The following is a 12,272-nucleotide window of genomic DNA, read 5'->3' as shown; positions in this document are numbered from 1 at the left end:
CAGAGGAATAGGTGAAACTACATGCATTTATAGTGGGTGGGCACATGGCCGTCTTCTGGCCACAAAGGTGATGGTGGTGATGGTGGAGAAGACTAACTGCTTATCATACAGTCTTTTCGAAGTAGTCTTCCGTGGGACTAAGGACTCCACAGTGCTTAGACTGGAAAGAAAGAAGAGCTACACCTTCAAAAAACCATTCTCCAAACACATGGCTGCTACCACTTCATTTTTAACAACTAAATTTCTGTGACTGTGAAAAAACAAAACCACTCCCTTGTCGATGTACATGTGCCATCACAGATTCATAGAAACATTAAAGGAGGAGACCCCCAGAGCTCTCTAGCCCAGCTTCCCGTGCAGAGCAGTACTATCACAAACAGTAGATCAGATCAACCACACTTCTGCCTAGCCAACACTTGAAAACCTTCCATGAGCTCTCCAGGCATCACTCCAGCATTAAACTACCCTCCTAGTAGATATTTTTCCCCAAATGTCTGATCTGAATTTCCCAAACCATAACTCATAACCATTGCCCCAGCCTTAATTTATAACAGCAGCTTCACAGCCTCCAAAGAATGTGACCACGTGCTGGGTTTTAAGGCTAATGAGATTTTTACTGCAGGAAAAAACAGGGTTTGAGACGAAACTACACAAAGATTCATTTGTCAAACTGAAACACTCAAACAACTCCTAGCGTGTACATAATGAGATATTTGATCCAACATTAATGTAGGAGGAAACGTGCAAAGCTAACAACTGCTTCAGACCAGCAGAACAAGCCCTTGAAATTCCTCATGGCTGCTGTTACTCATTCAGAGTGCAGGCAATGCAGAATAAGGTCTCCCAGCTGCAAGCATTAACAACAGACTCCTCCCTTCTCTGCCCTGCAAGCATTACTTTATGGAACAAGCGTTTTGTCATGATTGTTGCTCTGCAGTTATACATCTCTTATACCTGCTGACCACTAAATCTTCAAAGTACGTCATGCTCCTTGCTCTTTCCTGTCTTACACAAATTTAATGCAGTGGTGTCATTATCCAACGTTACACCATGTTGAAGAAAACACCTAGGTTGTGTTGTCTCACTGGACTAGGACTCTGGAAAGTAATTCATTGATCCTTTGCTTTTCCAGGTACAATGTATGGTAGTTTGTAGCCAGCGATTCTCCCACACTCACCACGTGAACGTGGCCCTCGATGCTTAGGTGTGGCTGGTGCTTCGCAGAGCACCACTCGGTTGGCTTGACATTCACCTTCCTAAAACATATACCATTATCAATTACCACACAAATATCTAATAACTTTTCGGTCTTCTGTTCAGCCACATTTCACAGTGACCAGACACAACAAGAGAACACTGTGGCTCAGACTGGACTGCATTCCTCCCTCAGTTCAAACACCAAGTTACACTGAAACTAAGCAGAAGATTCTTGCTTGTCATGCAAAGGGATGTGACTGAGAAGATGGAGAATTTAGTTGCTTGCCTTCAAACACTAAAAGGCTTTGAAATCAGTCATGTGTCCCAGAAAAATACTTCTGGCAACTACATCCAACCATGGCACAAAGTCTAAAATCACTTGTCATCATCAAAACAGTCACTGAACCTCAGGGCACAATATGTAAAAAATTGAGGGATGTCATAGATAACTCTGCAGAAGAAGACACCATTAAAAAGACCAGCTAAGCAACAGGAAAGGAAACACCACACAGGAAGCATCTTTCTAGTCTTTAGGAGTCTGCCCATCTGTGAGAGGGAGGTGTCATTGCAAAAATTATGCAAAGTACAGTTTTCTGGCTTAATGTCCATATTATTTGCCTTATTCAGCAGCCTTTGATGTTCACTTTTCTTCTTTCAAACAACTTTCTGCAGTGCCTTATTGTCAGGATTATTCAATGAAGAGTTCTGTATTGAAATTTGACTAATTTCCATGGAAAGCTATGAACAGAATATGCTGTATTACAGTGTACCCAGCTATTGCTGAAATACTTTTATAGTAGCTGTCACCCAAAAGAGGATGTTCTAAATCTTCCTGATCTCCTGTGCAAATCTTCTGTACAAATGTTCAATAAGACCAAATATATATATTTGATTTCTATTGGCTTTTCTGGTAATACAAGGCTATTTTCAGCTCCATGAATAATGAGAACAATGTAGTCTTGATAAGGTTTCTTCACCGGCTAAGCAGTTATTCACAGACACGTCTCCCGGGAAAGGTAGCTATTTTAGCATATTTAGGAAGTTTCAAGGAAACCTCTACAAATGAGTAAGGACAGCTCACAACTGAGTAGGCAATCTGCCTACAGCCATGTCAGTAGTTAACCTCTGCATGTTTTCTCGCTTATGCCTACAGAGCATTTACTTCTGCAGTAGAGTATAGTGTTCCCTTTACCATATTTACTTTATTTCAGTAATGCTATAAATGATCAAATAGCAGTTAAATTCAATCAGCTTGACAAATTAGCACAAGCTTGAGTATAGCGGTTGTAACAAAGGCAGGTCTTTAGTGCCAGGCTGTGGTGAGTGGCGAGGACTTGTAGGAAAGGCCAGAAAGCATATGGGTAGATACTGGGAGCAAGCGTATCATCTGAAAGCTTTATCTTCTATCAGAACCCACAGACTACAGTTTAGAGAATGGCATCTTCAGAACAAACATCTCCATTAGCACTTAGTTTGACCCAATAACAATTTAAGCACCATTGACTAGTTTGTAGGTTTGTTACGAAACATACTGGGGATGCCATATGACCCTCGATGGCCCCAAATGACTGGGATATAGAGGCATTGTGATTCTAAGCGGGGGTGGGGGGGTAGGGGTGGGGGTGGGGTGGGGTGTAAAGCTTATCAACCTCTCAGTGGAATTGTTCCATCTCAAACTAAGAGCTTGCAGCAATCAGTCATTTACTTAAATAATTAGTTTGCATGAAAGACATTTCACAATAGTGATACAGAAACCCCAAACCCAAGCCTGCCAGGAGATTCTCAAATCTCCAGGGACGCAAAAACCTTTTACTTGGCTATTCTTTGGGGGTTTTTTTTGGTCTTTTTTTTAATTCTTCAAGAAATGTTATTATGTTGTTTCACAATTACTACCCATGAGTTTTTTGCTCTACAAAACCTCTTCATTTACATTAGAGTTTCATCAGGAGCTCGCTTCCCATTACCTATAAAAGCTGCCAAAACTGTGGTTTATAAACACAATTCCGCCAAATCTTTTTTTTTTTTTTTTTTTTTTTTGGTAGCTGAAAGTATACTACCTTTTCTCTTACATCTCTAGTATCACAGACTCTCCATGTTGGCCCACAAGCACCATCTTTCAAATGGATCAACAGCAGAACAGTAACTGTCAGATTTAAATGAAGAGTGCTAACGTAACTGGTTTAAGAGCACTAACATCTATAAACCATAATACGTGCCAGCATTTCCCCTGCCATCTGTAGTCAGCCAGTAACAAGTAAAGCCCTTTGGTAAAAGCTCAACTGTAAAACCTGCTCACAAAACTTCTGACAAAACATCATTTTGTGAGATTGGAAATATTTCCTAGCAACTTTGTCAACAACAACAAAATAAACTGAGCAGCTCAAAATCGAGATGGAGTCTTTTGTTTGGACTCTAATTGATCAATGATACTGCCCATAGGAAAGTGTAATACTGTGGCCAGAGTGCCTCAAATTAATCACTTTTACTTTGGCCAATCCCCAATCCAACACCACCATTTTGAAGGTTTGAAAACCAGAATTTCTTTTCTGCCATTTCAACTGTTCAGTTGGGAAGGGAAGGACGGGGATGAAAGGAAGGGATGGAGAATTTGATGTGTGGGAGGGACGCCAGTGACAGGAGGTCTTTTTGAACTGATTCTGTCAACAAACTCCTGAGCACCCAGTTTACTCAGCTGATTAAAGGGATTAAAAAGCAATCAGTATAGAGTCTGTTTTTTTCACAGGAACACCCACTGAGACCCAAATACAATCTATGACATCTGTGGAAGTAAAAACAACAACAACAACAACCACCATCCTAAGACAGCATAAAATCCTAGACCGTTACTGAACCTAGGCTGCTGGCTGCATTTTTCAAAAGAATTATTTTCACATGGTTCATGCTACAGTCTGGAAACGAAATGATCGTGCACCGGAAGATACAGACAGTTATGAAGCATTAACGGCAGGTTTCTTATTTATCGAGCTTTCACAAAAATCATGCCAAAATTTTTGATAGAAGCAATGACAGCAATTGACTCTTATTCATACTATTCTTAAAAAACCCCCATACTTCTGCATCAACAGTACGAAAGGAAACAGGGATGTTTTCCACCTCCAAAAAAAGCACAGCATCTTAAATATTTGGGAAACAAGACTTTGATATTTCACCTTTGAAAGATCTCTCCATAATGCAACAACTACCATCCATCATTTGGATCTGCAGGGTCTTTGATAAACCATGATGCAGCTCCAGCAGCAATCAGGTGGGCAGCCTCGTTAACAAAGATCACGGGGCATGGGAAGGAGGGGAATTAAAATGCAGAAGTGACTCTGCGGTTTGAGGAAACCAACTTTGTAAGGGTAATCCTGATTAACTGAGCATGCAGTCAACTGTGAGAATGTAAGGTTTTTCCTCAGAAAGGGAAACCTGAAGAAGAGGTTTCCAAGGAGAAACACCCTGAAAACTGCCATGACAACTGCTACATTGCAAGATAAGGAAAAAAAGATACCAAAATTAAAGCCAAAGAGTGACAAGTCATGTGATATTTACAGATGTCAGATGGCTCCTATATTTCTGGACTTCCATTGCTATATCCACCTTTTTGAGGAATGACTGCTGGCTAGGTGAAGAAATGCAAACATGACCATTTGTCCAAGATTTCCTCCTGACAAACAGCCACCGCTGATGTGCAGGCTTGCTGGATAACCACGACAATCCTGATGTACTCCCAAATCACTACAGTTACTGCACGCGCACGCAGCAGCTCCACCGGTTGAGAGGCATGTTGCACCCCCTGCAAAACTGAGTCCATCCCTACAGTGCACGTGCAGGGTCCAGTGTGCCAAGGGCATGCAGAAAGGAAACACAAAGTCTTATGGCATGTGCCTGACATGAGAAGCTATAAAACCTCTTTCAAACTTCACTCTTTGAAATCTAGCATGGTTCTGAGGCTCCTGAGGCTTTCCATTGCACTGCACTGAACTAATTTAAGAATTTTTGAGCAGACGTAGCGTGGCTGATTCCAACTGCTTTTCACGCAACAGATGTAATCATTGCTATATTGATCTGGCAATATATCACCTTTTCCCCAAGAGTGACAGCTCTGCCCTTTAAACAACAGTACTTTGTACTCCATCTTAAAAGTGGTCTGCCTCTCAATTTCTAGGTTTTCCTCTCAACAGAGAAAACAAGGACATATTATCAGCAGTTTTATGCAATATATAGTCTCTCAATTACCTATAGAGAAGCATCACTATTAAATACTCATCTTCTAATTTATAGCATGTAGTTGCAGCTAATTAAAGTTAGATGATCACTAGCTATTAAAGATTAAATTCAATGCTTAGGAGACTGTTGCCTTTGATGTTATGAGATCCCGCTTCTAATTGACTAGGACATCAATCAGATTGTTATGAAGCATTAGTAATCTGCTGTTTATATCAACTGCGGTAAAAATTGAAGTTTAGCCAGCCTAGCTCAGACATACAAAATCACTTGTTTTATCTTTAATTTGCTGGCCATTTGAGGAAGCACTGGCAGACAAAATAGGAGCACCTGCAGTTCCCTTCAGGGCATTTTGAGCATCAGTTGCTGCCCCACTTCTCTTTTGCACAGCGAACAAGGCTACAAGAGAGAGGTCACCCAGGGTCCCGTGGAGATGAGCCTTTTATCCCATAACCTAACGCAAGGATTCATCTTCATAAAGGTACATATGAACTCTATCAGCATACAAAAGAGGAGCATTTTCATCTGTATGTACACACAAACATGTGTGCGCATCATGACAAAGCAGCAATAAAATAGCATGGCTTCTCTCCGAGATTAATTATTGCTTTCTAAAGCTTGTATAATATTCGTCACTACTATTTTAGTATCAAAAGGTAAGTTCTGCTGATATCTCTTCCCCAAGACTAGCACTAGAAACCTGGGCATGACACTTGAGCAATGACAGTTAAACTAAAATTATAGTATTGTGAAGTCCAAATTGCGCAGGAACTGTAATCGGCATCAAGACTGTAAGCTGTTTAAAGAATACAGATCCGTTTATATCTCAGAGACGGAAAAGCTGCACAAAGTGGCTATTACAATTCTTGATTCACTCTATACATGGCTCTACAACAACAGTTTCCGACCTTTCTTCCAAAAACAAACAAGGCTCTTACTTTCAATACTGATGCTTTCCGCAAATTGCTACCTGCACCTTAATTTACCAACTCTGGATTGTTACTACTCATCTTGCCAGATGCTTCACTCTGATGCAATTTTCTTTCTCCAGAGCTAATGTCTGCCTTCAATTTTGCTAACCCCTGTCCCAGGAGATGGGTCAGTGTGATAGCTTCCATTTCACAGAAAGAGGAGTTAAGTGACTCACCTGAGGCAACAGTAACTGGCAGAGCCAGAAGCACAACTCCTATTTTCTTTTCCACATTCACCACTGGGAAAATCGCTGTGTGGCCATATGTTGTGAATCTCCCAAACTGGGAACAACAAGGAGCAATTATGGTGCACTTATGTGCAAGTGTACACAGGCAGCGTAACCATGTGCAGGGCACATATGTTATTCTCACATACACCAACGGATAGTTTGATTGCAGTCCAAAGGTAAAATTAGGAAGAATATCGTCTCCTCCCTTCACCTCCATAGGCTCCTAGCATGGGCACAGATGAACACACACTTACCCACACTTACCTATCCAGAGGGAGAAGGAAAGGGAAAGATGAGGAAAAATAAAGGAGTCAAAGGAGCAACTTAAATTTGCAAGATAAAGCAAAGTTGCCATAGCAACTGCTTTTCCCATGGTACAGCTCAACTTGACAGAAGCGACAGGTTTCTGATGCATCCTGCACCACTTAATACTTTTTCCAGGCAGCAAGCTATCGCCTGCCAGAAATAAATTACACAGTGTCCTCTAGGTAGAAGGAAGCTTTTCACCTTCTGTGAAACTCCTTTGGCAGCACTGAAGCATGGCCACTGCTGGGTACACTACTGCACATCTATTCACATCTTCATATATCAACAGACTGACTCCGTGAAAGACATGTGTCATGGTTTAACCCCAGCCAGCAACTAAGCACCACGCAGCTGCTCACTCACTCCCCCCCATCCAGTGGGATGGGGGAGAAAATCAGGAAAAGAAGTAAAACTCCTGGGTTGAGATAAGAACGATTTAATAAAACCGAAAAGAAGAAACTAATAATGATAATGATAACACTAATAAAATGACAACAGTAGTAATAAAAGGATTGAAATGTACAAATGATGCGCAGGGCAATTGCTCACCACCCTCCGACCGACACCCAGCCAGTCCCCGAGCGGCGATTCCCTGCCCCCCCTTCCCAGTTCCTAAACTAGATGGGACGTCCCATGGTATGGAATACACTGTTGGCCAGTTTGGGTCAGGTGCCCTGGCTGGGCATGAGAAGCTGAAAAATCCTTGACTTTAGACTAAACACTACTGAGCAACAACTGAAAACATCAGTGTTATCAACATTCTTCAGATACTGAACTCAACACATAGCACTGTACCAGCTACTGGGAAGACAGTTAACTATATCCCAGCTGAAACCAGGACAACATGTTTGTATACCTTACCAGAAACATGGAGTCCGAGACGCGTCTTGACCATGCAAAGGGTCAGCAAACAAACCGGGGAGCTCCTGTTTCTCCAGTGCACATTAACACACTCAACTTAAAAAATTCTGACATCTATAGCATAACTTGAAGTAGCAGTTGTTCAGATAACTGCAAATGCAGAATTGCTGCCCAATTACGATTCCTCTCACTTTAGCACAAAACTTCCTTTAAGGATCTATATTTGATGATTACTCACTGTGGGAACTGAATGAGAACGCACAAATTTTCATCTTTGAGATGCCCATTATGCTACAGTCTATTACATTGTATTATTTGAAATAGCTGCTCTGTGATTTGAAGCATCAAGTATTTTATGGTTTTGTTACCAACCTGAGCGTTTCAGTTAACAGGAATCTGGGCTGAGAAAGGGGCATGGAAATATAGTATTCTTCCCCATTTCTTCTTTAGGAATGAGGCCGTTCAGCAGCAGCAGTATTCAAGTCTATAGTTTTATTAACAAGCTACCACACTAGTCACTGATTTATTTTTAGAGACTTTGGGAAGTTTAAAACTCATTGAGAATGAATAGCTGCAATTGTATGAAGGCTGCCAAATCGGCTGACCAGCCATTATGGCAAAGGATGAAAAATCCCATTAAACACCTCTCTTAAACTACTGGCCATGCCTGCGATGCACCTACCAGCTCTAGCTGCTTCTCACTTTGCTTGCTTCACTTCACATTCTAGTGGGAGAACTGAATAAAATCCCTTTAGAAACCCCAGTCACAGCTATCGAGACATCTCCGCTTCACATTTCCCTTCATTTCGCAACTTTGCGCTTCTCTCAAACAGCAATGTCACAAATGTTGTCACAGCTGGCAATTAAATGAGGCTTCATCTTCCAGCCGGCTCCTCGCCATCCCTGTCAGATCCCAACAAGGCATCCTCCCACCCCCTCTTAAGAGACCCTTGCTTACCCTGAGACCTCCTGCTTCCTTTCTAGCTCGTAGCCGTGACAACAGGAGGATGGATGGCATCCTTCCTCAAAGAGGCTCTGGGGATGGGCGTTTTAACACGAGACTTCTGAAAATCCCAAGTGACTGTAAAGTGAAATGTCTGTTTCAAGGACTTCATGCCATTTTCATACACAGTTCCTTTTTTTTTTTTTTTTTTTTTTACAAGAATTTGCTTGCAATGGTAGGTATTTGAAATAGGAATTGCAGCAGAATGACTATCCTGCATTCCTTTCTTTAGGGGACTGCTTACCAAAGCACTAGATTTGAACCCAGACTTTCAGGTATATTACTGAAGCTATTAGATATCATTCTCCTTTTGCTTACTCCACTCCAAACTTTAGTGCAACCAGTGGCATTACATTAGAAATAATCATTATCACTCATTAGAGAAATCATTATCACTCTGTTTAGAGAAGTTATCATCCTTACGAAGCACACAACTATGAAACACTAAATCCAAATCAAATGCTAGCTCCCACTTTCAAGTCATTCTACCCCTCCTTATCCCTTCCACCCCTGGTTAATCCCAAACAAAAGCCTATAAACAGAAAGGCATATAATCAGAAAGTCAACCAGCCCTGCATGAGGGAACAGCTATAAATGTAATCTGCATGCTGTCCATGGAGACTTAAATAGTTATTCCCAAGTAAATTTTACTCCAGCGGACAAATGTGAAAACCACACAAATACATAACCTAAAATTTTCCATGTGGTGTCCAATTCATACCAGTGAGTTTTATCCACATGACACTACAAAAGTGGAGAAAAGGAAACACACAGCAACTGATACAGGCTGAAGGTTTGGCTGAACATGCTAAGGCCATAGCCACATAGGCAGAACATTGCTTTGGATATCTCGCAACTTTGGGCATCTTGATTTCTTCTCTCTTGCCCATATTTTTAAGTAAAATAATTACACTTAATCAGCATAAAAGTAACTAAAATCTCCATCTCAATTTCCTTAAATGTTAACAACTAAGACATTGCTCATCAGCATCACTTGGTCCATTAAACTGGACTATGAAACTTAATTATGTCTGTAAAGAGTTTAGAGATCCTCAAGAGGCAGCACAGAAGCAGATGTATTATTAGTTTTAATAGTGTAGCTCCTCAACAACAGGAGTTTAATGAGCAAAGACTAAGGCAGCCATTGCCTCCTCATCCCCCCATTTACAGTTACTCTTTGCAGGATAGCTCTTATTACACAGAATATGTCAAACTATGCTCTCCTTTTTTCTTACTTCCACTGCCTACTTCACAGAGGTATGAGCATGGGAATGTGAGCAGCGTTACCTGTACACTAGTATGTCGTCAGCAGAACTGTTATACTGAATCTGGTACATTCGAATCCCAGGGAGGTGATGCTGAGAAGGCCACTGGATAAGAGCAGAAGATGATGTCAGCTCAGCAACCACGACCACCTTCTCTTGCTGAGCCTTCGTTTCGTTTGGAAAGCTGGACTTGGCAGATATGAGAATATCTGAGGGGCCAGGCTCCGCATCTTTATCGCAGTTGGTGCTGTTAGCAAGGTTAGGGTACGGGGTAACGAGGAGTTCAACTGGAGCCGTCGACTCTCCCGCAGCATTTGATGCTATGCAGGTGAACGTGCCCTTGTCAGTCAAAGAAGTAACCAAAATATCCAGAGTACCATTCTCATAAGAAATCGTCCTGGACGTGTTAGAGACCAGCTTCCCATCAGGTGAGATCCAGCGAACGTAGGGATCTGGATCGCCAACAGCTTTGCACTTCAAAGAGACACTTTGGCCTTCCGTCACTGTTAGTTTTGGGGTTCGATGCGTTATCATTGGGGGTTCACAGACAAATTCCTCCTCTTTAATAGACCAAAAGTATTTGCCCATCAGTTCTGGTGGAGAGGCGCAGGTTTCTAGATCATCTTCTCTGGTGAGACGTCTCAGCCACACGAGTTCACAGTTGCAGTGCAAAGGATTCCCTCCAAAGCTAAGCACAAGGGATGAGAGCGGAGATCCTTTAGACTTGGCATACACTGGTATTCTGGAAAACAAAGGGTCAGGAGGGATCTTTTTCAACTTGTTGGAGGTCATGTCTAGACGGGCAAGTTTGTGAAGGTTTGAGAAGATTCCCTCTGGCACAAACTCAATGAGATTATGATCCAAACTGACTGTATTGACATTAGAAAGTTTGGCAATTGTTTCCCAAGGAACGTTAACAAGATTGTTGTAGGACAGATCCAGGTCTTCAATTGTTTCAATAAAGTCATCCAACGACCCAGGAGAGATATAGTTTAATTGATTGTTACTGAGTATTAAATGTCGAAGGTTAATTAAACCTTTGAAATGATCTTCATTGATGTAGGTCAGTCTATTACTATCCAAGTGTAAGGCGTGAAGGCCTTTAAGATCAAAAAATGCATAAGGCATGATTTGACTTATTGTATTCCTTGATAGTGTCAAATGAATTAGATTAGTCATGTTTGCAAAATCTTTTCTCCTAAGTGTAGTAATAAAGTTATCCATTAACCTTAGTTCGGCTGTCCTCCTGTCAATACTGGGGGGCACAAAGAGAAGCCCCGTCTTCGTACAGAGAATTGTGAAGGATGGAGACAGGTTTTGACACATGCATCTTTTGGGACACATCATGGCCTTCACGGCTGTGCTAATAACCAGTAGATAGACAACCAGCCTTTCCATCGTAAGAAAAATAACAGACCTAAAGGGGGGGGGGGGGGGAAAAAAAGAAGAAATCCATGTAAATGTATTTTAATTGGGCATTAGAAATAGGTTTACATTGAAGTTTTCATTACAAGTCTGCCTGCGCAAACTGGAAACACCTTCCAAGACAATAATAAAATTACTGGTAATATTAACTTGGATGTTTTTAGAGCTAAGAGCTTCTAGTTCTGTGCTGGTTTGGCTCCACTTTCTTCCAGACAGCAACACTTAGATTGACTGTGAGGCAACAGTCCATCACTACTGCTTCTCCAGGATGCACTAACAGGGTTATCTACCTACTAGCAGCTCTTCCCAACCAACAGTGTTGACAGTTGTACTTTAATAGGTGGAACAAAGCAAGATGTGAAGCTGATACTTGGTGAGAGGAATGTGAGTGGTGTGGATTAAATGTGAGGAAGCAAATAAATATACAAGATTTTTTAGGTTAAAAATACCATCTACATAACTTTGTCTACACACATCTGACTATTTGCTGGGGCTAGAACCTCATTTCAACCTGCATATCACTTCCTCACTTTGTGATTATGCTCCCCTCACTTTCTTGCCATTATAGATGTCCAACAACTTTTTTGTCTTACACCTCAAGCTCATCTATGCCCCTCCTCAGTTTGACCTGTACCAAGCAGTGAGCTTTTTGTAGAAATGCATGTTTTAAGGACAAGGGTTTTTTTCCCCAGGAGGTGGCAGGGGTCTAAAACTTCTACAGCAAATAAGAAGGAGAAATACATTCAAAGGCACTTCTGAAAAGCAAGGCTGTGTTCAATCACAGAAG

General features: G+C 41.5%; 1 protein-coding gene across 3 annotated transcripts in view; it reads right to left on the bottom strand.

The window, feature by feature from the left end:
- Positions 1–12,272, bottom strand: part of LOC138683695 (leucine-rich repeat and fibronectin type III domain-containing protein 1-like protein) — a 59,383-nt gene that overhangs the window by 3,531 nt on the left and 43,580 nt on the right. For all 3 annotated transcript variants that reach the window (XM_069775793.1, XM_069775792.1, XM_069775791.1), the window contains one exon: positions 10,083–11,477. In XM_069775793.1, coding sequence (XP_069631894.1) covers positions 10,083–11,458 — 1,376 coding nt within the window. In that variant the 5' untranslated portion in view covers positions 11,459–11,477. The remainder of the gene's footprint in view (positions 1–10,082; positions 11,478–12,272) is intronic.

Source organism: Haliaeetus albicilla, chromosome Z, assembly GCF_947461875.1.
Source record: "Haliaeetus albicilla chromosome Z, bHalAlb1.1, whole genome shotgun sequence".
Classification (NCBI taxonomy): Eukaryota; Metazoa; Chordata; class Aves; order Accipitriformes; family Accipitridae; genus Haliaeetus; species Haliaeetus albicilla.
This window is presented reverse-complemented; position numbering and strand designations above follow the sequence as displayed.